Source organism: Pogoniulus pusillus, chromosome 13, assembly GCF_015220805.1.
Source record: "Pogoniulus pusillus isolate bPogPus1 chromosome 13, bPogPus1.pri, whole genome shotgun sequence".
NCBI classification, from domain to species: Eukaryota; Metazoa; Chordata; class Aves; order Piciformes; family Lybiidae; genus Pogoniulus; species Pogoniulus pusillus.
The window spans coordinates 28,187,304-28,213,799 of NC_087276.1; the positions used below are offsets into that span (position 1 = coordinate 28,187,304).

The 26,496-nt window shown below is 47.3% G+C and overlaps 1 protein-coding gene across 1 annotated transcript in view; it reads left to right on the forward strand.

Moving 5' to 3' along the window:
* Positions 1-26,496, forward strand: part of PRKAR1B (protein kinase cAMP-dependent type I regulatory subunit beta) — a 161,789-nt gene that overhangs the window by 12,456 nt on the left and 122,837 nt on the right. Inside the window, exons 3-4 of the mRNA XM_064153732.1 lie at positions 9,666-9,836; positions 14,756-14,847. Of these exons, the coding sequence (XP_064009802.1) occupies positions 9,666-9,836; positions 14,756-14,847 (263 nt within the window). The remainder of the gene's footprint in view (positions 1-9,665; positions 9,837-14,755; positions 14,848-26,496) is intronic.

Consider the following 26,496-nt stretch of genomic DNA (forward strand, 5'->3'; position numbering starts at 1 on the left):
ATTTATGATTCCCTCTTTGTTGATAACCTCAATTAACAACTGGGCTCTGATGGTCCATTTCTGCCTCATATCTAAGCTGCACTGAGATTGGGTGGCATTTTGTGGATTAAAGGTCTGCTGTGTTAGAAGGCTGAAATAAGAAACAAATAAGCAGCTTTGGCATTACATATCCAGTGATTTAAAACTTCAGAGTGCCTTAGGTGTTCTGGTTGTTGCTGAGAACTGTGGCATAATGTAAGCATTTTAGCTTGGATTATGTTTCTGTGGTAGAAATGGAGCTTTTCTGTGGGCTTGCTTCTTCTTATGCAGGGTATGCATGCATGCATGCATGGGTATGTGGCTGGGGTTTAGAAATCAGAAGAGTTGGCTGCTGTGGTTCTCTTTGATTATATAAGATTCGAAGTGTCAAGAATATGGTCTGTGTTTTGTAACAAAACCTCTCTTACTTTACTGGGAGGTGTATGTAGGGAAGAGGTGGTGATGGATTGAGATATTTGCAAGACACAGGAGGGGAAGACAAGAAGCGTTAACATGTTGCAGGAGGTAGAGGCATGCCAGTGAAGGGACTCAAGAAGGCGAGGGATGCAGTCAGAGCAGCAGAAGAGTAGGTGGATTTTTGGCAGGAGGATTTTGCCTAGACTGGAAATTGGGAATGAACTGAGAAAAGCAGGGAGGCTGCCGAGGATGCGGTAGTAGTAACCAAAGCGGTTGTCAACTATGCAGTGGATAAATACATTAGTAGAAGAGATGGATGTTAAAGACATTTCTTAGCAATGCTGTGGAAGAAAAGGTGGCATTTCACCTTGGGGAGGCAGTGGAACAATAGTTGAGATTGTGTGAAAAGTCTCCAATTACAAGACTGAATGATCATAAAGATAGCAAAGTTGTCCACTGTGGCAAAGACAAGACTGGAAAGGACATTAAGACCTCCCAGATTTCTCCTGCTTTCAGTGAGGGCATCAGTCAGTCTTGTGCTTCCAACAAAGCAGAGTGCTTTGCCTTTGGCCTTTATTAGTTGCTATAAATCACCATGTCAGACTCCAGGAGTGATGGGGAGGGGTTAGAAACCTTCCAGTATTGAGAGCATCTCCTTTGGGTCAATTCCAGTGCAAAAAGAGATTAGTTACATGCGCATGAGCTCTCCAGCTTGTTTTCTGTGGATGAATAGAAAGCAGATTCCAGGTCTGTCAGTCAGAAAACTTCATGAATGTGCTTGAGGGGAAGAAAAAAAAAAGGAGAGAAAAAGTGGTTTAGTGTATTGTTGCTTTTGAATGCAGTGAATAAATTGTAGGAGGCTGAACAGAGATAGTGAGCAGTGATAGTGAATGGCTGACTTGCTTTCAAAAGTCTGCTTGGGATGTTGTTGTAAAGCATCACAGTGATGTGGAACCCCCCTAGGTGCAGTTTTTCCTTCAACTGAGTTTCCAGGTGATGACAAAGTCTGAAAGGAGAGACCAAGATAGGAACTACTGGAAGTGAATTTCTGTTTGGAAATGCTCTGGCTGATAAAAAAGAAAGCTTCTGGGTCAAGAAGTGTGTGTGCTCTTCGGCAGCAGTCTGAAAGAAAGGGGCAACCTAAAACTTGTCTCAGCATTGTGGCTGCTTCACTTGCAGTGTTTAAACTCATTAAAAACTCAGGGAAACATTAATGGGGAGAGGTGATGACAGCATTCACTGAGGACAGCCACTGAATTCCTGTTGTTTTGTACTTCAGTCCCTTAGGACACAAATTTCTTAGCTGAAGGTAGACATTCAAAAAGTAGATGGATCACTGCAGTTGTATTTCTTCATTCTGGTTTAATTTGAGGCAACAGTGCTCTGTTTTCTTTCCAGCTTATTGTCATTAAGTCACTAATGGTATTCCACTCTCCACTTGTTGTAATGGTGTTCCACCATCCAGCTGCTCCAGAAATCCCAGTTCACAATTTGAGCCAGGTTTTTGATCACATCATTGGAATAGGAGTAAAATTAGATTGTGTCTATGTGAAATAGGCTGTTATGGCCACACAGTAACGTTGGTTTGTAGAGCTGGAGTGTGTTAATTTGCCATTGAAATGAGCTGCCCAGGGAGGTGGTGAAGTTGTTGTCTCTGGAGGTGCTCAAGACCGGATGAGGCACTTAGTGCCATGGTCTAGCTGATTGGCGAGGGCTGGGTGCTAGGTTGGCCTGAATGAGCTTGGAGGTCCCTTCCAACCTGGTTGATTCTGTGAATGTGTGGTTGTATTATGGCAGTGATGTTGCAGGTTTCAGTCAGTGGCGCATGTGGTCCACTCTGCTGTTTAAGAATCATAAAATCATAGAATCATAGAATGTCAGGGTCTGAAAGGGACCTCAAAAGCTCATCTGGTCCAGCCCCCCCTGCCACAGCAGGTCACTCTGGAATGCATCCAGATGGTTCTTGAATAGCTCCAGAGAGGGAGACTCCACAACCTCCCTGGGCAGCCTGTTCCTGTCTCCCTCATAGGGAAAAAAATCTTCCTCAGGTCTTTTCCAATCTGGTTGATTCTATGATTCTATGATCTTAAGAAATCTTGCTTTACATCAGACTACTTCAATCTTAATCAGTGGATGATATGTGGTAGCTACCATGATAGTACTGCAGAGCATGCAGTAAGCAATCCTCTGTAGAGTGTGAAAGATGCCCAGGAAGTGCCTTCAATCAAAAGATGTCTGAATCCTTAATGGAACCTCCTATGCCTCAACATCCAGCCATTGCCCCTTGTCCTGTCACTGGGTATGACACAGCAGAGCCTGGCTCCAACCTCCTACCCACATCATACGTGATGGGACTGGTAGATGTGACACAGGACAGCATGAGACTTGTGTTCACTTCAGCTGGCATGTGAAAGCTGAGAAAGGTCACTCAAAATCACACTGGGCTATGGATAAGTGGATCAGACAGCAATAGAACAAGGGGACACAGTCTCAAGTTGTACCAGGGTAGGTATAGGCTGGATGTTAGGAAGAAGTTCTTCACAGAGAGAGTGATTGGCATTGGAATGGGCTGCCCAGGGAGGTGGTGGAGGCACCATCCCTGGGGGTCTTCAAGAAAAGACTGGATGAGGCACTTAGTGCCATGGTCTAGTTGACTGGATAGGGCTGGGTGATAGGTTGGACTGGATGATCTTGGAGGTCTCTTCCAACCTGGTTGATTCTATGATTCTCTGATTCTATGATTCTATGATTCTGTGTCCTACAAATCAGGAGCATCTCCACTGAAGCCAGTGCAGATAGCATCTCCACTGAAGCCTGAAGGGAGGCTGTAGCTTGGTGGGGTTGGGCTCTTCTGCCAGGCAACCAGCAACAGAAGAAAGGGGACACAGTCTCAAGTTGTGGCAGGGGAGGTCTAGGCTGAAGATTAGGAGGAAGTTGTTGTCAGAGAGAGTGATTGGCATTGGAATGGGCTGCCCAGGGAGGTGGTGGAGTCGCTGTGCCTGGAGGTGTTCAAGCCAAGCCTGGATGAGGCACTTAGTGCCATGGTCTGGTTGATTGGCCAGGGCTGGGTGCTAGGTTGGCCTGGATGAGCTTGGAGGTCTCTTCCAACCTGGTTGATTCTATGATTCGATGATAGTAGTGTGAAGGGAAGACCAAGCTGCTCGCTGGAGCGTTCTCCATTTGCGCTTGTGTCTCCCATGTATTTTCTCATTTTAAGGTGGACATAATTGGGCAATGTGTTTGTGAATTATCTGTGCCATCCAAATAGAGAGTGAGATGGCTCGTTGTCATGACGACAAAAGATGGTGAGGTGTTTATTTGAAAGTGAGTTCTCCACAAGCATTTCACATCAAGCTGTGTCTGAAGACCAGCGTTTGAAGAAGTATTCTTCAGAGAGCCCATTCCTCCTTTCAAATCTTTGCTGTGTTTGTGCAGTTTTTACCCCAGGATATATGGAATATGGCTTTTCGAAAGCTTAACCCAGGACAACAGCATATGCTTTTCTTTTTCAAAAGGCACTTTCTAGTTCAGTAATGGAAATCCTACCTAGCCTACAAATAGCGGTGTATGGAACAGCCAGCCAGGCAACTCTCTGCTGTTTACATGAAAGGAGTTTGTAGTGAAGAGGCTTCCTTTTCAGATGAATCATATGGTAACTCACTTTTCTAATCCTTTAATATCTTTTTGGCTTTAAGAGGTATTTGGGTTAAAGAGCATGCTTTATGATATTAATTTTATCTCGCTGAGCTTTCTTTCGTCTATAAATCTGTGCTGGGGCAGGGGAGATATTACTTAGTAATTCCTGGGAAGTGCCTTTTATGCAGTGTGTGCTGAAGAAGTGGTGTGTGCTTGATATTCAGATGTGGCAAACTACCACTCTTCTCTAGGACTGAAAAAGAAAATCTCTCTCTGAGTGCTGCATACCATTAAATAGTTGCCTGACTGCCTTCTTGCAGTAGCGACCTTTTAGTATCCTTTCACCTACCTAACTATGCAGAAAGATCTTCCTTATCTTTCAGCTGAGCTTCTGAAGTTGTGTTCATTTCATACTGCCTTCTTGCTGTTGCTACCTTGTAGTATCCTTTCACCTACCTAACTATGCAGAAAGATCTTCCTTACCTTTCAGCTGAGCTTCTGAAGTTGTGTTCATTTCATACTGCCTAATTGTTGTAGCTACCTTTTAGTATCCTTTCACCTCCCTAACTATGCAGAAAGATCTTCCTTACCTTTCAGCTGAGCTTCTGAAGTTGTGTTCATTTCATACTGCCTTCTTGCTGTAGCTACCTTTTAGTATCCTTTCACCTACCTAACTATGCAGAAAGATCTTCCTTACCTTTCAGCTGAGCTTCTGAAGTTGTGTTCATTTCATACTGCCTAATTGTTGTAGCTACCTTTTAGTATCCTTTCACCTCCCTAACTATGCAGAAAGATCTTCCTTACCTTTCAGCTGAGCTTCTGAAGTTGTGTTCATTTCATACTGCCTAATTGTTGTAGCTACCTTTTAGTATCCTTTCACCTACCTAACTATGCAGAAAGATCTTCCTTACCTTTCAGCTGAGCTTCTGAAGTTGTGTTCATTTCATACTGCCTAATTGTTGTAGCTACCTTTTAGTATCCTTTCACCTACCTAACTATGCACCTTACCTTTCAGCTGAGCTTCTGAACAAGTTGTGTGCATTTCATTTAAAGAGAGGATGTTAGCAGTATCCAAGAGATACATAAGCTGTAGTAGTGCCATGGTCTAGTTGATTGTCTAGGGCTGGATGCTAGGTTGGCCTGGATAATCTTGGAGGTCTCTTCCAACCTGGCTGATTCTATGATTCTATGATTATTTGAATTTCTTTGCTTTTGATGACTAGATATTAAATATCATGGTGATATTTGGAGGAGAGGCTGAGGGAGCTGGGGGTGTGCAGCCTGCAGAAGAGGAGGCTCAGGGCTGACCTCATTGCTGTCTACAACTACCTGAAGGGAGGCTGCAGCCAGGTGGGGTTGGGCTCTGCTGCCAGGCAACCACCAACAGAACAAGGGGACACAGTCTCAAGTTGTGCCAGGGCAGGTCTAGGCTGGATGTTAGGTGGAAGTTGTTGTCAGAGAGAGTGATTGGCATTGGAATGGGCTGCCCAGGGAGGTGGTGGAGTTGCTGTGCCTGGAGGTGTTGAAGCAAATCCTGGATGAGGCACTTAGTGCCATGGTCTGGTTGATTGGATAGGGCTGGGTGCTAGGTTGGCCTGGCTGATCTTAGAGGTCTCTTCCAACCTGATTGATTCTGTGATTCTGTGATATGTATTTTAAATATTTGTTAAGCTTCTACAAGTGAATAATTGCAGGTAAAGAAGCTAGAGAGAGCCAGAGAGGAGTAGGGAAGAAGCTGAGGAGAATGTTTAAATAAGACTTGCAGGTCTTACATGATATTTTTTTTACATAACCATGCTATTTGAATTCTGATTTGGAAATGGAAAAGTTTCAGGGGAGTTTTAATATATCTGAAATATTTTTTTTCTTGGGTTTTTTGTTTTGGTTGCAGCACCTGGGTCTATGGTGTTATGACTCAGGAGCTTCTGTGTTGTAATGGCAATTTAAGAGAAATACTGATCTCAGAAAGAACTTGGCACTTTCTCAGCCAGTTCAGGACCTTGAGAAGTCAGATCTTTAACCAGCCCTCTGCATTTTTTCTCTGTGCATGTCTCTTAAATATTTCAGTAGTCCCTTAAGCAGAACAGGAGTGTGTGACTTGTTAACTTGAATTATGCAGAAGGGGAAATACTATGTAGTCACTTCTTTCAAGTAGCAGTAATCCATCAAAGATTGGCGTTGAAGGCTCCTTAGACTCATAGAATCATAGCATCAAGCAGGTTGGAAGAGATCTCCAAGATCATTCAGGCCAACCTAGCACCCAGCCCTGGCCAATCAGCCAGACCATGGCACTAAGTGCCTCAGCCAGGCTTTGCTTCAACACCTCCAGGCACAGCGACTCCACCACCTCCCTGGGCAGCCCATTCCAATGCCAATCACTCTCTCTGCCAACAACTTCCCCCGAACATCCAACCCATACCTGCCCTGGCACAGCTTGAGACTGTGTCCCCCTGTTCTGTTGCTGCTTGCCTGGCAGAAGAGCCCAACCCCACCTGGCTACAGCCTCCCTTCAGGTAGTTGTAGCCAGCAATGAGCTCTGCCCTGAGCCTCCTCTTCTCCAGGCTAAACACCCCCAGCTCCCTCAGACAATGAGACTTTCCAGACTGACTTTCCAATTAGACTTTCCAGCCTGAGCTGGTTGGTGGAGGAGGGAGAACTCAGGAGCACCAGTGCTAGACATGTGGTGGATTACCAACACAGCCAGTTGGTCTCGGTGACAGAGGAAATGACTTAACCATAAGTCATCAGGTATGACACCAGAAAAGAGTGGTACAGAGAGCTGGCACAAGTTCACAATTTCTAAGCTTGCAAGAAAAACAGGTGATTAATATATGTTTTGCCATTGATGTTTACAAATGCCTGACAAATCCAGTCATGCCACTTGTCTTTGCTAGTCTTATTCCAGTTTCTTCCCTCACCATCACTGACACTGCCCCTCTTGTTAACCTTGTTTGAGGTGCTGGAACACGTCCAGAGAAGGGCAACGAAGCTGGTGAAAGGCCTGGAACACAAACCCTATGAGGAGAGGCTGAGGGAGCTGGGGGTGTGCAGCCTGCAGAAGAGGAGGCTCAGGGCAGACCTCATTGCTGGCTACAATTACCTGAAGGGAGGATGGAGGCAGGTGGGGTTGGGCTCTTCTGCCAGGCAAGCAGCAACAGAACAAGGGGACACAGTCTCAAGTTGTGTCAGGGGAGGTCTAGGCTGGATGTTAGGAGGAAGTTGTTGTCAGAGAGAGTGATTGGCATTGGAATGGGCTGCCCAGGGAGGTGGTGGAGTCTCTGTGCCTGGAGGTGTTGAAGCAAAGCCTGGATGAGGCATTTAATGCTATGGTCTGGTTGACTGGCCAGGGCTGGGTGCTAGGTTGGCCTGGATGATCTTGGAGGTTTCTTACAACCTGGCTGATTCTATGATTCTATGAAATTAGCAGTGAGACAGAGGCCAGGTTCTAGCATCCCTACGAAAGGAACATTGGTTTTGTGGGTGTGCAAAGACTTCAGCATCCCTGCATCTTCTTTTGGATAGCCTGCAGCACGTCTGATTGTCTCAAAAATATTGGAGTTGTGCAGGGATGGTGGCTGGCTATGTCTGCATCAACCAGAAGCATTCTGAGCCTGTCCAGATGTGGTTTATGCCTATATGATAGATGCCAGCACATAAAATCTCTGCCCTACAGCTCAAGGTGACTTGCCTTCTTACAGTGCTTGTGTTTCTCCTACATGTGCCCTTTAGTTTTCTGTATCAGACAGGTTGTGGACAGGACATTTGGTCCATCCCATCTCCAGTTTTCCTATGCCTTAGACAGACAGTAAGACTGGAAGGAAGCAGCCAAGAAGGCCCTGAAGAAGTAACTAAGGCAATGTGGTTTCTTGTGAGCAGATTGACAGGCTGAAGTGGTACCAAGGGGTGAGGAGTTGGGCTGCGAATGGGCAGACAGGTCCCTGTTCCTCTGACTGATAAACATGGATGATGCAATGGGAATTTTACTCCTGTGTGCCTTCCCTTGAATCCTAGAAAGCTGAAGAGTAGGAGATAGGGCTTTGTGAAAATATCATTATGGGTAATCTCATTTGTCATGGTATTTCAGAACTCAATACTTGTGTATGAATTTACAACATCTTGCAACTCTGACACCCTTTCTCAAAGGTTTTTTATACTGATTCCAGCTCTTGTCCCTATCTCTTGATGGATTCCCCTTCATATTTTATTCTCTGCCCCAAGAGGGTGAAATTTGGAGAGTAACCTACCTATTGGCCAGCTGATGCTCAGCCAGCCATCGTTTTTCATAGTCCTCTAGAGCCTAGCTTGGTTCTCATTTGCTTGGCAGTGATCCCATTGATTGTAAATCTACTATATGGCAGAAGTTCTGGAGTAGGGAGCATCTTTGTTCTTCCTGCTGACAGTAAGCCAGCAAAGCAGAGTGAGATGAAGAAACCTTCTAATATATTGATGTGTGAATTCTGATTCCCTCTCTGCAGAAGAAACAAACATATGTACAAGCTAACTGAGAAGATAACAGCAGTGATGTTGGAGACAAACTAGAAGGGGCTTGTTCTTTTGCCTTCTCAGCCAGGAGTAGCTTCAAAGGTGTAGCTGCAGTTTGAAATATGTTGGTATACACATAAGGAGTTGAACAGGTGAAGTAGGGGAGTGATGATACCTGTACACACATCGTAATTAGTGTCAGCCCTTTGTGCTGCTCACATTGACAGGGAGCTGCTTGAGAGAGTCCAGCACAGAGCCACAACAATGATGAAGATCTTCCTTATGAGGAGAGCCTGAGAGAGCTGGGGCTTGGAGCTTGGAGAGGAGGAGACGAAGGGCTGACCTCATCCATGTTTGTAAATATGTAAGGGGTGAACACCAGGAGGCTGGAGCCAGGCTCTGCTGGGTGATGCCCAGTGACAGGACAAGGGGCAATGGGTCTCCCAGGCAACAAGCAACAGAACAAGGGGTCAGTCTCAAGTTGTGCCAGGGGAGGTCTAGACTGGATGTTAGGAGGAAGTTGTTGGCAGAGAGAGTGATTGGCATTGGAATGGGCTGCCCAGGGAGGTGGTGGAGTCGCTGTGCCTGGAGGTGTTGAAGCAAAGCCTGGCTGAGGCACTTAGTGCCATGGTCTGGTTGATTGGCTAGGGCTGGGTGCTAGGTTGGACTGGATGATTTAGGTCTCTTCCAACATGGTTGATTCTGTGATTCTAAGAATGGGCACAGGAGGTTCCATGTGAACTTGAGGAAGATTTTTTTTTCCCTGTGAGGGTGACAGAGCACTGGAACAGGCTGCACAGGGAGGTTGTGGAGTCTCTCTGGGGATATTGAAGAACCGTGTGGATGCATTGCTGTGTGATCTGCTCTAGGTGATCTTGCTCTGGCAGGGAGACTGGACCAGATGAGCTTTTGATGTCCCTTCCAGCCCCTGACATTCTGTGGTTCCTTTCAGCAGTGCCCCTGTGAATTGAGCTTCTCCCAAGTGCAGAAAAGAAGGGGTTGCTGAGAGTTGGGAAAGGAGAGTGAAACGAAAGGAGAGCCAAAGGAGCGCATCCAACCGGTTAGCTACCTGGGTATGAGATGTTTCATCATTGCTTTTTTTTGCCTTACAGGAAGAATGCAAGCAAATACTGGCTCGACAGAAATCCAGCTCCCAGTCTGATTCTCATGATGATGAGATCTCCCCTCCTCCTCCCAACCCTGTGGTGAAAGCCCGGCGCAGGAGAGGGGGGGTGAGCGCCGAAGTGTACACGGAGGAGGATGCTGTTTCATACGTCAGGAAGGTAATGGTTTGCCCTCTCTTGGGGTCTGGACTGAACAGGACAATGAAGTGACTCATATTCTGCTTGCATTTTGAAAGCATAGGTCAGCCTGTGGGATGGTGTCCTCAGGCTGGCATACACATGGCTTGACCATCTTCTTCACACTCAGGTTTTTTCCCTACCTCCTTGACAATACTTTCCCTACTGATGTTGCTTCAGTGTTGTCTGTTCTCCCCATCCTAATCTCCTTCCCCCCTTTAACAGAGAGGTTTTTTTGATATTCACATACTCTGGCAGCTTCTGAGGATTGTCAGAAGCTCAGGTTTGGGAAGCAGCCTTCTCTGTTTCTGCATTTCATAGAATCATAGAGTGGTTAAGTTGGAAGGGACCTCAAAGCTCATCCAGTTCCAACCCCCACACCGTAGGCAAGGACACCTCCCACTAGAGCAGGTTGCTCAGGGCCTCATCCAACCTGACCTTGAACACCTCCAGGGAGGTTGTGGAGCACAGAATCACCCAATGTGATCTTCACATTGGGTGATTCTGTGCTCCACAACCTCCCTGGGCAACCTGTGCCAGTGTCTCACCACTGTCATTGCAAATAATTTCTTCCTAACATCCAGTTTAAATCTCCCCTCTGCCAGTTGAAACCCATTCCTCCTCATCCTGTCATTACAAGACCTTGTCAGTAGTCCCTCCCCAGCCCTCCTGTAGTCCCCTTCAGATACTGGAAGGCCACTCCAAGGTCAAACCCTTCTCTTCTCCAGGCTGCACAGCCCCAACTCTCTCAGCCTGTCCTCATAGCAGAGCTGCTGCAGCCCTCCAAGCATCTTCATGGCCTCCTCTGGACTGGCTCCAGCAGTTCCATGTCCTTCTTGTCTTGGAGGCTCCAGAACTGCACAAAGGACTCCAGGTGGGATCTGACAAGAGCGGAACAATTTCCTGCCTTTCCCTCTCCCTCAAAGTCACTTTTAGGTTGTTTTTTTCCTAACCTAAGCCATGGATGATTTTGGAGGTCTCTTCCAACCAGGTTGATTCTATGATTCTATGTAGGTTCCCTAAACCATTCAGGCACAGGGTTCCCATGCTGATTTGGTACCACCTAACCCCATGGGTTTTTGGAAGTCTGTTGACCATACTTGAGTGTTTTTCTATGTCTTTGAAGAAATGCCAGTCTCAGATTAGATAACTTCTTCAGTAAGAGCACCCTTTTGGGCTTCTCTTTTCTTTTTATAACTGCCTTAGCCATGTTGTATCTTTGATATCTCTTAATAACTCTGCACAATTTTTGGGAAACTGGCCAAAGCTTTCAAAGGTTATTAAAAGGCAGACATTACAATAGCCTGTGTCATGTTTGTTTAGGGAGCTGGGGTAAAAATGCATTTCATAAGGCTGACAGATGCTACTAATGTGCTTTTGTACATGCCTGGAGTAGCTGTAACCCAAAGAGCTTTTTCTTTATGGGAATATGTTTTGTCAGTCACTGATTTTGGCAGAAGATTTTTTTTGCCTTTGCAGTCAGATATGCTTTTGTCATCCACTTATGATACAAGTTCACTGGCTGCTCTGGGGATTTCTGTCCCAAGAAACAAAGAATTAAGAGAGCTTTTCATCCTAAGAACAAGTATGGAGGAGTATTCTTGTGGCAGTTAAGTGCTTTCAGGTATACAGTGAATTATACCAACAGTGTATTCAAGCTGTGTGAAAAAACACTGCAGTGTTAAAAAACTTGGGTGATGTTTTAAAAGCCTCTTTCAAACCCATTTCATTCTGTGCAGTTTGCAATATCCTTCTTAAAGTCTTCCATGAAGGGATCATGTTTGTCTCTGGTTATTGTGGGCTCCATCTGACTCTTCTGAAAATCAAAGGAAGTCTTCTTTCCCACACCCCTGAGTAATTCTTTCATGTTTATAATGGAATCTGAAGTTAACAAACCTGGTGGCCTTCTATGAACAGGTCACAACATTCATAGATGAGGGGTGAGCAACTGATGGCATTTATCTGGAGCTGAGCAAGGCCTCTGGCACTGTCCTGCACCACATCCTGGTCTCCAAGCTGGTGACACATGGCTTTGATGGGTGGAGCACGAGATGGATAAAGAAGTGGCTTGATGGTTGCACCCAAAGAGTGGCTGTCAATGGCTCCATGGTCAAGTGGAGGCCAAGGACAAGCAGAGTCCCTCAGGGGTCAGTCCTGGGACCAGTCTTGTTCAACATCTTTGTGGGTGCCATAGACAGAGGCATTGAGTGCACCCTCAGCAAGTTTGCTGATGACACCAAGCTGTGTGGTGCAGCAGACAGGCTGGAGGGCAGGGATCCATCCAGAGGGACCTGGACAGGCTGCAGAGGTGGGCACAAGCCAACCTCAGGAGCTTCAACAAGACCAAGTGCAAGGTCCTGCATCTGGGTGGAGGCAATCTCAAGCACAAATGCAGGCTGGGCAGTGAGTGGCTGGAGAGCAGCCCTGAGGAGAGGGACTCAGGGGTGCTGCTGGACCAGAAGCTCAGCAGGAGCCAGCAGTGTGCACTTGCAGCCCAGAAAGCCAAGCAGAGCCTGGGCTGCAGCAGCAGAAGTGTGGCCAGCAGGGCCAGGGAGGTGATTCTCCCCCTCTGCTGCACTCTGCTGAGACCCCACCTGGAGTCCTGCATCCAGCTCTGGAGCCCCTGGGACAAGAGGGATGTGGAGATGCTGGAGTGTGTCCAGAGCAGGGCCAGGAGGATGCTGAGAGGGCTGCAGCAGCTCTGCTGTGAGCACAGACTGAAAGAGTTGGGGCTGTGCAGTCTGGAGCAGAGGAGGCTCTGAGGTGACCTTCTTGTGGCCTTCCAGGATCTGAAGAGGGCTACAAAAAAGCTGGGGAGGGACTTTTTAAGCTCTCAGGGAGTGAGAGGACTGGGGGAATGGAGCAAAGCTGGAGGTGGGGAGAGTCAGGCTGGACATGAGGAGGAAGTTGAGCATGAGAGTGGTGAGAGGCTGGAATGGGTTGCCCAGGGAGGTGGTTGAGGCCCCATGGCTGGAGGTGTTTAAGGCCAGGCTGGCTGAGGCTGTGTGCAGCCTGCTCTAGGGTAGGGTGTCCCTGGGCATGGCAGGGGGGCTGGAAATGGCTGCTCCTTGTGGTCCTTCCCAGCCCTGCCTGATTCTATGATCCTCTGATAACTTTGTTTCCTTCCCTTTTTCAGCAGTGATGCCAATAAGCCCTGACAGTAGCATGGGTAGATAAGAGTCAGGAGCAGCAGCACAGATCATACCCTGTGTGCTTTGTGACTGAGGCTGTTACAATTTTAATTTCCTAGGAACTCACTGAGCTTATATAATAATAATTTAGGGGATGGCTTCTTGTCAGGCTGCAGATGCTAAAAGGAGTATAGAACTAGCACAGGGAGGGTTTGTGTCATTGCTGTGTCTTCTGTCATCACCAAACAAATCCTGTGCATGCATGTTTGTGACAGATATCTAGAGCCCAGGAATAAAGGAGATCACTGAAAGGACAAATTATGAAACTAAAGGCAAGGGTTTTGTGAAGAGTGTTGCAAACAGATGGGTTTTTAGATAGTAGCCAGGGAGAAGCACTGGCTTGAATTCAGGAGTTGGATAGAAACACATCTGGGTCATAAGCCAATATAGGGGATCCCCTGAAGGGGTGAGTTACAGCATGAGGAGTGCTTCACCCAATATGAAAACATTCTCCTGACTTTCAACATCTAGTTTGGGCAAATTAATGCAGAACAAGGCTTTTGCCATCCCTCCAATTAACAAATAAAAGGGCCTCTTCATTCTCAAATGCAAGTCCTTCTCATCTACCATGGTGAGAAACAGAGGGGCAAGGTTTTGACCCAGGCTGGCACTCAGGAGCTTGGTTCCTTACTAGTACTGAAAGGTGTGGTGTAACCAACATGTATTTTTGCCTTTTGCCTAGAGAAATGTTACTCATTCCCTACTTTAAAAAGTAGGTTGCTTCTGATATTCATAGAATCATAGAATCAACCAGGTTGGAAGAGACCTCCAAGATCATCCAGGCCAACCTAGCACCCAGCCCTGGCCAGTCAACCAGACCATGGCACTAAGTGCCTCAGCCAGGCTTTGCTTGAACATCTCCAGGCATGGTGACTCCACCACCTCTCTGGGCAGCCCATTCCAATGCCAATCACTCTCTCTGCCAACAACTTCCTCCTAACATCCAGCCTAGACCTCCCCTGCCACAACTTGACACTCTGTCCCCTTGTTCTACTGCTGCTTGCCTGGCAGAAGAGACCAACCATTGTTTGTGAAGAAGAAGAATATGAGGCATGGAGAGACTGAGGGAGTTGCAGCTGTTCAGTCTGGACAGGAGAAGGCTCCCAGGTGACCTGATTGTGACCTTTCAGTATCTTAGGGGGGCTACAAGAAAGCTGGGGAAGGACTTTTTAGGCTGCCAAGTAGTGATAGCACTTGGGGGAATGGAACAAAGTAGATTCAGCCTCATCCCTGGAGGTGTTTAAGACCAGGCTGGGTGATGCTCTAGACAGCTTGATCTAGTGTGAGGTATCCCTGCCCATGGCAGGGGGGTTGGAACTAGAGGGTCCTTGTGGTCCCTTCCAGCCCTGAGTGGTTCTGTGATCGACTCTGTGATTGATTCCATGTTTTCCTCAGTCCAAGAGATGTAAAAGCAGACTACACAGATGCCAGTACCTGCTAATTATAGTATTTTATATATATCCTTCTCCCCACTCATCCTGGATGTTACATTTCTTTTCTGATTGTCATATTGAGAACATAAAGTTCTTATCTCAACATTATCAGAACTGTGATTTATTACTTTCTTAGTGGCTTTATATTGTAGCCTAGACCTGTCTCAGTGCCTGGACTCAAATTGCATCCATTATCTTCTATAGAAAACTGCACTATTGATTTCATGATCTATGAAGAAGTACAACCAGGTATGTAATTGCTCTTTATTTTTTACAGGTTATTCCAAAGGACTATAAAACTATGACTGCTTTGGCAAAAGCCATCTCCAAGAACGTGCTCTTTGCTCATCTTGATGACAATGAACGAAGGTATGAGCTGGTTTATGATTTAAAGGAATCTGTAGCTTGATCTGAGGATAAGAAATGATGTTGAATTTTAACTCAGGGATCAGAACGACTCTCAGTGATGCACTTAAGGCATACTAGATGCACCTCCCCACACAGTTATGGTGTTCTGACAGAGGGTAAAGTCACAAGCTAAAAAAAAGGGCAGAACAGGTTAGAATGTGTTCAGACATATTAGATATTTTCAATCAGCTGTGCCTGGTGAACTTTGTTCTAGATTATTAAGCTCCTGGCAAAGCTGGCAGCTTCTGGCTTGGGCAGATGCACTCTGGTATGGGTCAAGAACTGGCTGGAGGGCCAGGCCCAGAGAGTGGTGGTGAATGGTGCCACATCCAGTTGGCAGCTGGCACTAGTGATGTGGATCAGTGCTGGGCACAGTCCTGTTCAATCTCTTTGTTGATGATCTGGACCAGGAGATTGAGTCCAGCATCAGTAAGTTTGCAGATGACACCAAGCTAGGAGCAGGTGTGGAGCTGTTAGAAGGTAGGAGAGCCCTGCAGAGGGACCTGGCCAGGCTGGATGGGTGGGCAGAGGCCAATGGGATGAAAATGAACAAGGCCAAGTGCAGGGTTCTACACTTTAGTCACAATGACCCCAAGCAGCACTACAGGCTGGGGACAGAGTGGCTGAGAGCAGCCAGGCAGAGAGGGAGCTGGGGGTACTGGTAGAGAGTAGCTGAAGATGATCCAGCAGTGTGCCCAGGTGGGCAGCAGAGCCAATGGCATCAGGAGCAGTTTGGCCAGCAGGACAAGGGAGGTTATTATTCCCCTGTACTTGGCACTGCTCAGGCTGGATATTAGGAGGAAGTTGTTGTCAGAGAGAGTGATTGGCATTGGAATGGGCTGCCCGGGAAAGTGGTGGAGTCACCATCCCTGGAGGTGTTCAAGGAAAGCCTGGATGAGTCTGGTTGATTATCTAGGGCTGGGTGCTAGATTGGCCTGGATGATCTTGGAGGTCTCTTCTGACCTTGTTGATTCTGTGATTCTATGAAGAATTGGCTAAAGTAATCTCAGAAGCATTTCTAGGCACTTCTGAGAACTCAGGGAAGACAGGTCAAGTGCTTGCAGAGTGGGAAAGAAAAAAGCATAATGTCTCTAAAGAGATAAATGAGAATTACACATAAATGATTTTGTTCTCTGAAGAAACTGGAACAAATGAATTATCTGTAAGCACCTGCAGGAGACCAAAGAGTTCATTAACAGCCAACACGACTTAAAAGCTTGACAATGTCTTTCTACAACTCAGTAGCAAGAATTGTAGCTAGGGAAGGCACAGCAGAGGCCAAGCAGCTTGTATGCTAGTGACATTTATGGCATGAATGTGCATGACAGTTCCACAGACAGCCAGTGGAAACACATCTTCAGTGAAACCACTCTGGTGTCTGAGCAGAACTGGCTGAATTGCTGTAGCAAACAGCAGTCATCAATGGCCAATCGTTCCCATAGGAAGATGTATTGAAGTGTGGGAAGAGTTGGTCTGCTTTTCATCACTATTGTCATTAATGACCTCAGTGGTGGAACAGAGCACAAGTGTTGAGTTTTTAGATGACATAAAGAGGTGAAGGGCTGCTGAAATGTTGGGAGACAATGCCAGAGTTCAGAATTCTGCTGACAGATTGAAGAAATGTTCTAGTAAAAGCAGAATGGGTTGGTGCTGAGCCAAGTGCAGAGAAGCATAATCAGGCAGGAGGAACACCTTTAAAGCTGTAAGACAGTTGGGAGCTTTTCATAGAAACATAGAATCAAGCAGGTTGGAAGAGACCTCCAAGAGCATCCAGGCCAACCAAGCATCCAGCCCTGGCCAAGCAACCAGACCATGGCACTAAGTGCCTCATCCAGGCTTTGCTTTGACACCTCCAGGCACAGCGACTCCACCACCTCCCTGGGCAGCCCATTCCAATGCCAATCACTCTCTCTGCCAACAACTTCCTCCTAACATCCAGCCTAGACCTCCTCTGCCACAACTTGACACTCTGTCCCCTTGTTCTGTTGCTGGGTGTCTGGCAGAAGAGCCCAACCCCACCTGGCTACAGCCTCCCTTCAGGCAGTTGTAGACAGCAATGAGCTCTGCCCTGAGCCTCCTCTTCTGCAGGCTGCACACCCCCAGCTCCCTCAGCCTCTCCTCACAGGGCTCTGCTCCAGGCCCCTCACCAGCCATGCTGCCCTTCTCTGGACACCTTCCAGCACCTCAACATCTCTCTTGAATTGAGGAGCCCAGAACTGGACACAGCACTCAAGGTGTGGCCTGAGCAGTGCTGAGCACAGGGGCAGAATAACCTCCCTTGTCCTGCTGGCCACACTGCTCCTGAGCCAGCCCAGGATGCCATTTTCTGTGCTGCCCACCTGGGCACACTGCTGGCTCATCTTCAGCTACTCTCTCCCAGCACCCCCAGGTTCCTCTTTGCCTGGCTGCTCTCAGCCACTCAGTCCCCAGCCTGTAGTGCTGCTTGGGGTTGTTGTGGCCAAAGTGCAGAACCCTGCACTTGGCCTTATTCAATCTCATCCCGTTGGCCTCTGCCCATCCATCCAGCCTGGCTAGGTCCCTCTGCAGGGCTCTCCTACCTTCTAACAGCTCCACACCTGCTCCTAGCTTGGTGTCATCTGCAAACTTACTGATGCTGGACTCAATCTCCTCATCCAGATCATCAATAGAGCTATTGAACAGCACTGTGCCCAGCACTGATCCCTGGGGCACACCACTAGTGCCAGCTGCCAACTGGATGTGGCACCATTCACCACCACTCTCTGGGCCTGGCCCTCCAGCCAGTTCTTGGCCCACATCAAACTGAATCTGTCCAAGCCATGAGCTGCCAGCTTTGCCAGGAGCTTCTTGTGTTTTGCTTGGTAATTCCTCAAAAAGCTATGTGCTGCTTCTTGTGACAATCATTGATGTGAAGCTGGTTTGAAAATACTCCTGTTTTATTGGGACACCTAAACAGGAGAACATGCATGCTTCTGATTCTGATATGTCCTGGTGCTGGGAAAAAGTCAGCTGGGAGAGTGTCCAGTTTGGGCACTGCACTTCAATAATAAACAGTTGGAGGAAGTTCAGGGAGGAGCTTTGGTAGCCATCACAGATCTAGATAACATCACTTCTGGAGAAGGAATGGGATTGCTTGGCCTGCAGAAGAAAAGGCAGGGGCAGATGGACACGATAACAGCTCCTAATTGTGCATGAACAATAGGGTGTGAGGAACAAACTGCTATGTGTGCCAAAGGATAAAGAGTAATGGATTTAAAGTGCAGTGGGAAAGAGTCAAGTCAGACACTAGGAAAAGGTCTCTGACTGCTTGGGTAGGTTATGGAGTCTTCACCACTTGAGGCCATTGAGAACAGATTGGACTGTGGTCTGCCAGGCATGGCATCGTTTCAGTGCTGCCTTGCAGCAGATAGGCTAAGTGATGTCATGAGGTCCTTGCCAAGCCTACATTTCTGCTCTTCTGTGCTTAGAAAGGACAAAGACTTTGTCTACAGTGATGTTTTTAGTGCTGGCAGAACATCAGCAGTCCAGTCCTTCAGTGGGGCTACTCAAATGCTGTCAGTCAAAGCACATTTCAAGTGTGTCAGTTTTTCTCCCTCTTGCAGGCATTTGCACAGTTTAATTACTTTGCAGTCCCAATTATCATGATGTTAGCATGCAGATGTCTGGGGTAACTGGTGGAGGATTAACATGGCACATTCCTCTAGCTTCTCTAGCTTTTTCACCCACAGCAGAGAATACTATAAACCCTAATTACATCAACTGCTGTGAATCCCAGTTATACCATGGGCACGCTGATGTGGCAGGCACTGGAAGGACAGATCTTAGGGTTGGAAAAGGGACATTGCAACGTTATGTTATCCAAGTAGGGTGAGAGAAAACCTGAAGGAAAAGAGCTTTTTCTTGCACTGTGCTGATTGTGCATCGTGGTCATGGTCTCTCCTATGCATTCCCTGTGTCCCATTGGGAAAAGAGCTTTTTCTTGCACTGTGCTGATTGTGCATCGTGGTCATGGTCTCTCCTATGCATTCCCTGTGTCCCATTTAGCTCTGTCAGCCAGAGTGCTGTTACAGGTGTGTGTTAGGAGTGAAGAGACGTGCACAGTTTCCCATGTGTGTGCTGCAGATGGTTGTAGCCTGTCTGCTTTTGCAGTCCTCAGGCTATGGCTTGACCAGGTGCATACTTCCTCTGCTGTCAGCCAAGCTTCTTGGTTTGTGGGTTGTGCACTGAAGCATATTCAGCTCTATACCATCTCCTCTGCTTGGGGAGTGGGGAGGGGGGTGGTGGTGTCTAAGTGCCTCATTCAAACCTCATGACAGGCACAGCAAGCTATTGCTGACATTGGGGACAAGAAATGGAACTCACAGATGGAGCTTGCATTCTGCTTTTGCAGACAGGATTGCAGTGAATGAATAAATTGCTCTCTCTCTCTGCATTTCACCGAGCTCACTCTTGACATCAGGCCATTGCCCTTGTCTGGTTTAGTTTGTCAAGTGCTGAGAAGTCAGCGAGTTGGAGCATCCCATTACCATCACCTCCAGCTTGTTGATGGAGATATGTAGTTCAGTGAGGTAAATGGAAAGCTAGGTGAAGCTGTCTCATTTTTCTGCAGTGCAGTGGTGGTGATGCTTATTTTCCTCAGTGCTCTCTCCAATGGACACAGCATGATTGCTTGCTTTAATTTTGTGGCTGACCATTTGCCAAAATACAGGAGGTGTTCAGATGGGACAAGGATGGACTCTCAGGGCTTAATTCCTTGGTTATAATGGGATGTCTCTTACATTTTTCCTTTGAAAAAATGTTAATCTTCTCTGTGGCTGTGCAGTCCATTGGTCTTGTGTTGCACTTGTTGCTTGGCAGCTGTGAAGGTCCTAATGTCTGACATAAACCCCTATTTATAAAGGCAATGTACAGCATACTAAGTCTGCATCAGATATTCCATATGAATGATGAATTGCATGAGAAGCCATGCCTAAGTTAAAGTAAGCAAGTATCTTTTTGCACTGGTGTCTGAAGTAGTTTTGTTCAAGCCTTATTTTAGATAGCATCTTTTGGTGTGGCATGCTTAAAACAGGGTTGTTATCCATCTCATGCACACATGCACACATACACAGGCCTGGTGTCAGATTGTACTGAAAAGCACCATGAAAGGGAAACTGGAACTGCAGCAGCAGTACAAGCAGCAGATGTAGTTAGCAGCAACTTTTGCCAGGATCACAGAATGTTAGAAGTTGGAAGGGACCTCCAGAGATCATTGAGTCCGACCCCCCTGCCAAAAGCAGCATCACTCAGGGCAGTCTGCACAGGAATCCATCAAGGTGGGGTTTGAAAGTGTCCAGAGAAGAAGTCTCCACAACCTCTCTGGGCAGCCTTTTCCAGTGCTCTCTCACCCTCACTGCAGAGAAGTTTCTCCTCACATTGAGATGAAAACTTCTCTATTCCAGTTTGTATCCATTTCTCCTTGTCTTACTACTGCACACCACCCAAAAGAGCTTGGCCCCCTCCACATGACACCCACTCCTCAGATATTTGTAGACACTGATCAGATCCCCTCTCAGCCTTCTCTTCTCAAGACTGAACAGCCCCAGAGCTCTCAGTCTTTCTCCATAGGGGAGATGCTCAAGTCCCATAATCATCCCCGTGGCTCTCTGTTCATTGCCAAGAGCTGCTAATCCTCTGAAGAAGAGTGCTGCTCTGCAAAGTGACATGGCCCTCTGCTGTTCTCTCCTGAGACTTTTTCCTCTGACTTTAGTAAGATCTCAACCAAACTCTGGAGCAGGGTCCCAGCTCTCCCAAAGCCAGTGGCAAGCTGCCCATTGCCTGAAGTGGGGATGTGCATTTAAGCGTGAGGGAGATGTTATTGCATTTGCAATCAGAAATGCCTGGCTTTTTACTTGTGTTCCTGCACATAGAATCACAGAATCAAGCAGGTTGGAAGAGACCTCCAAGATCATCCAGCCCAACCTAGCACCCAGCCCTATCCAGTCAACCAGACCATGGCACTAAGTGCCTCATCCAGGCTTTGCTTCAACATCTCCAGGGACGGCAACTCCACCACCTCCCTGGGCAGCCCATTCCAATGCCAATCACTCTCTCTGCCAACAACTTCCTCCTAACATCCAGCCTAGACCTTCCCTCACACAACTTGAGACTCTGTCCCCTTGTTCTGTTGCTGCTTGCCTGGCAGAAGAGCCCAACCCCACCTGGCTACAGCCTCCCTTCAGGTAGTTGCAGACAGCAGTGAGCTCTGCCCTGAGCCTCCTCTGCTGCAGGCTGCACACCCCCAGCTCCCTCAGCCTCTCCTCAGAGGACTGTGTTCCAGGCCCCTCACCAGCTTCATCACTCTTGTCTGGACACATTCCAGTACCTCAACATCTCTCTTGAATTGAGGAGCCCAGAACTGGACACAGCACTCAAGGTGTGGCCTGAGCAGTGCTGAGAATAACTTCAGAGTAACTTCCCTTGTCCTGCTGCCCACACTGTTCCTGTTACAGGCCAGGATGCAATTGATATACATTAATATGTGTCCTCCTTTGCCTAGAGCTCATAAATTGCTTCAGTGGAGTTTTCTTCCTTGGTTGGGATGTGTGGCAAAGCCCTTTCACTTCGTTTAAGACTTCAGTGTACTTACTCTGCAGTTAGGATGTATTCAGTGCCTTTGGTTTTGATAGTACTCAAAGGGTTTTAGTTGTTGGGCAGTGGAACATTGTAGTTAAAGCTCAGATCTGACCACATCAAGATTATTTTTTGGAAAAGCATAGCTCTTACAGGTGTGCAGACATGCTGCAGGAGCTGTGGAGATGGTCACCAAGCAGAGAGCACTCTAAAGACCAGCTAGCTGTGATCACTGCAAGATCAGCAGCTCTGGTCCTGCCTTGGCACTCATCAAAGCCTTACATATATGTATATATATGCACAGTCTTGCAAGGCAGCTTCTCCTGTGCTAGTTCTGAAGGAGCTCCTTGCAGCATAGAACAACTTCTGATACAGAAGACAGCACTGTGTGAGCTCTGCACCCAGAAGAACTAAGAACTGCTCTGCAGCCTGATTAAGGATGAACAGCCTTGAGAGAAAACATTGCTGGAGATGGACCTTCAGCCAGGTAAGAGGCCTTTACCCTCTCTCTGATTAGCAGAGTAAAGTGGCAACATGAACTCTCAGGGATTTTTGCATTAAAAACATGATTTATTTTTATGGGTGATGTTCTTTGCAACAGTTTGTCTTTAATGGCAGTTGAGGGCAGAAGCCCTCTTCTTTCTCCTCACTGCACTTGTGATCCAAGAGGAAGTCCCAGCCAAGAAAAAAACAAATTAATAAAGTCCTTGATTATGGCATTTGTACCTAATGAAAAGGCTAAAAGATGAAATCACAGCCTTTGCAGGAGTGCACATTCCAGGAAGTGCCCCTAATCTTTTCATGTCCCTCTAGAATGCTGGTGGGAAGCTACACTTAAAACCATTCAATCGTTGTCTCAGGTGGGCTGTGCTATAGATTCTCATGACTGAATGAAGGGAAGAACTTCCTTGCTGAATCAGGTCCCTTTGAAAGGCCACTAAACTTGCATAAACTTTCCCCTTTTGGTCTGCTCTGTGCTGCTTAAGAGTTTTGCATGTGGGAGAAATCATCAAGGCAGATGCCCTCTCTGCTGCTTTGGTTTTGTTCAGTCAGCAGGCAGTGAGTGATTTCTGTCCATGCAAAGACAGAATTACTCCCATAACTTGGCAGCACTTTATTTCCTCTCCCACTAGATTAACGTCCTCTAAGCCTTGATAGTTGTGAAATGGGGTAGAGAGTCAAAAATGGTGACAAGGGGCCAGGCACATTGGCCTTAATCTCTTCTGACCTGGCAGTGTAGCTACTAAGAATTTTTATTGATTCAGCCTGTAGAGCTGGGATACAAATACACCCACTTGGCTTTGCCATGATCTTGAATAGTTAAGGGGAAAAAGAAAGAATGAGATTGCTTATTTCCCTTCTCTGGATCAAAACCAAGAGCTACTTTTCCATCATCTCGTTGACAGGGTGTTCTGTCTCTGCTGGCCGAGGCAGCCACCGACAAGGGGGCAGTGAGAAGGTTCAGAGGTGACCTGCTGTGAGAGTGGAATTTGGACCTGAAGCTAATGATTGTCAAGGAGGAGAAGCAAATATAACTGAAGAATAATCAGTGGGTGAGAGAGCAGGACTGAGAGAAGCAGGAACATCAGTCCTGATCCCAGGATGTCACCAGTGCCTGCCTGCTGTGCTGTGAGTCACAAGCCACGTCCGTCAGTCCCCGTTCAGAAGCACAGTGCCCTCCTGACCACATAAAAGAAGTGAATGGTTAAATGCTCACCAGATCTGCATGGAAATGCTGTGCTAAAATTGTGTGTATAAGCTATGTAAAGCTTGCTCATCAAACAGCAGAGAGTGGGTAAATATTTAACATGCACTTGCAGGCTCCACTTCTGGCATTTTAGCTAATAATCATAATTTTACTGAGCATTTCTGCTTTGTTGCTAATGTACAGGCAGCTGGAATGCCTGCAACAGCTTTCAGAATGCACTTGTGGATTTTATTACTTGGAGCAATAATAAAGTGGTTTGTTTGAACAGTACAGTGGTGTGAAAATGCTTTGGAAACAAGGAGTCAGGAAATAATGTTTCATTAAAAAGCATTACATACAGAGCTTGTATAAAGGCAGAAAGAAAGCAGCTACAAATGAACTGAACAGTAGATAAAGCTGCTGTGTACAAGTATTACAGCAACACACTGTGTGGCATTTTCTCTTGTGTGCTGCCTGCATGGCAAAGCTATGTTCAGATACTGGAATGTGTCCAGAGAAGGGCGACAAAGCTGGTGAGGGGCCTGGAGCAGAGCCCTGTGAGAGGAGGCTGAGGGAGCTGGGGGTGTGCAGCCTGCAGAAGAGGAGGCTCAGGGCAGAGCTCATTGCTGTCTACAGCTACCTGAAGGGAGGCTGTAGCCAGGTAGGCGTTGGTCTCTTCTGCCAGGCAACATCCAGTTGGCAGCTGGCACTAGTGGTGTGCCTCAAGAATCAGTGCTGGGCCCAGTCCTGTTCGATATCTTTGTTGATGATCTGGACCAGGGGATTGAGTCCAGCATCAGTAAGTTTGCAGATGACACCAAGCTAGGAGCAGCTGTGGATCTGTTGGAGGGTAGGAGAGCCCTGCAGAGGGACCTGGGCTGGCTCGGGAGCAGTGTGGCCAGTAGGACAAGGGAGGTTCTTCTGCCCCTGTGCTCAGCACTGCTCAGGCCACACCTTGAGTGCTGTGTCCAGTTCTGGGCTCCTCAATTCAAGAGAGATGTTGAGGTACTGGAATGTGTCCAAAGAAGGGCAAAAAAGCTGGTGAGGGGCCTGGAACACAAACCCTATGAGGAGAGGCTGAGGGAGCTGGGGGTGTGCAGCCTGCAGAAGAGGAGGCTCAGAGGTGACTACATTGCTGTCTACAACTACCTGAAGGGAGGCTGTAGCCAGGTGGGGTTGGTCTCTCTTCTCCCAGCAACTATCAACAGAACAACTCTACCTACCAGGTATCTGTAGACAGCAATGAGGTCTGCCCTGAGCCTCCTCTTCTGCAGGCTGCACACCCTCAGCTCCCTCAGCCTCTCCTCACAGGGCTGTGCTCCAGGCCCCTTCCCAGCCTTGCTGCCCTTCTCTGGACACCTTCCAGCACCTCAACATCTCTCTTCAATTGAGGAGCCCAGAACTGGACACAGCACTCAAGATGTGGCCTGAGCAGTGCTGAGCACAGAGGCAGAAGAACCTCCTTTGTCCTGCTGGCCACACTGCTCCTGAGCCAGCCCAGGATGCCCTTGGCTCTCTTGGCCAATAATAAGTGGTAGTGACTTGGGTACTTCATTTTCAGTACAGGCACAATCTAACATGAGAGAAGTGGTTTTCCATAGCTAATAAATGAAGTTGAGTTACTGTCTTGATGATCTTACATTAAACTTTCTTGCAGTTTCTGGTGATGAGTGAATTTGAAGGACACTTATTATTACTGTAAGCTTAATTCTCTTCTGCATAATACCATGTTTTATTAAAGCACTGGCTGAAGGCCAGCTGGAAGGCCTCATTTATGTGGAAGAAACCTAAGAAGGCACCATTCAGGAGCAAGATATTTTAGAAACAGGATGCCACAGCTATGACATATTCATTACTCTTCCTGTATTTTCCTTGCTTTTGTAACTTAACTCTTGTGTTCAAAAACAAACACAGATCCAGCTTCTGCCTCTGCTTTGTGTGTGCCTACAATGTGAAGAGCAGTGCAAGAAAAGCTCCCTTCCCACACTACTGCATCAGGATTTCTGTGTCTCCAGGAGTCCACCTTGTGCTAAACTCACACAGATGTTAAGGGGAGAATGTTTACTTTGCCTGCAGTTAGCTGATGCTCAAAACACTTGTTAGGAGCTTCAGGATATGGTTTCACCATTGATTTAAGCCAAATTCTGAGCTGGTACAGGATGAGGAAGTAACACAGTGAGTGCCAAGCCTTGGCCACATGTTCCTATTGATCTCATGGCCACGGTTAGCCAGATCAGCTCTCTGGAAAGTGATCCCCCACTGGAGGATTAGTTTTCAGTCAGATCAGGTCATTCCTCCTACCCTCTACCTGGCTGCAGAAATACTGTGGCTAGCCAAAGGGAGGTAGGTGGTGGAAGCATGCGGCTGGGAGAGGAGGACAGAGCAGGATCTTCTCTTCAGGCAGCAGCAAGGGCAGAAATCAAATTAAGTGGTGGTGGAGCTGTACCTCTATTTCCCTCACTAGTCAGTGGAGAAAGTCAGAGGATGGAACTAGATGGTAGGGATAGCTTTGTAATGAGTGATTCTTCCATGCCAAGAATGCTCAAAATTAGAGCTCTGTCCCTCAGAGAATTAGAGATGAGAAGAAAGAATAATAGAAGAGAGAAATTGCACATCAGGGCATGGCAGACTTGGGGAGCTGAGGACTTTGTTGAGTGAGTTACATAACTTCTTTGAGTTGTAATAGAACTTATGACCATATTGCTGGACAGGTTTCTTCCCTCTCCTTTTTGGGAGAGGAGGATGAGTGCTGTGTCCAGTTCTGGGCTCCTCAATTCAAGAGAGATGTTGAGGTGCTGGAATGTGTCCAGACAAGAGTGATGAAGCTGGTGAGGGTCCTGGAGCAGAGCCCTGTGAGGAGAGGCTGAGGGAGCTGGGGGTGTGCAGCCTGCAGAAGAGGAGGCTCAGGGCAGAGCTCATTGCTGTCTACAACTACCTGCAGGGAGGCTGTAGCCAGGTGGGATTGGTCTCTTCTCCCAGGCAACCAGCAACAGAACAAGGGGACAGAGTGTCAAGCTGTGCCAGGGGAGGTCTAGGCTGGATGTTAGGAGGAAGTTGTTGCCAGAGAGAGTGATTGGCATTGGAATGGGCTGCCCAGGGAGGTGGTGGAGTCGCTGTGCCTGGAGGTGTTGAAGCAAAGCCTGGCTGAGGCACTTAGTGCCATGGTCTGGTTGATTGGCCAGGGCTGGGTGCTAGGTTGGCCTGGATGATCTTGGAGGTCTCTTCCAACCTGCTTGATTCTGAGTCTATGATAGCATCATCCAAATGCACTTTGTGTGAGGTGCACAGCCAGGCAGTCTTCATCCTGTGAAGGTCTGCAGAGGCAGTTCCTG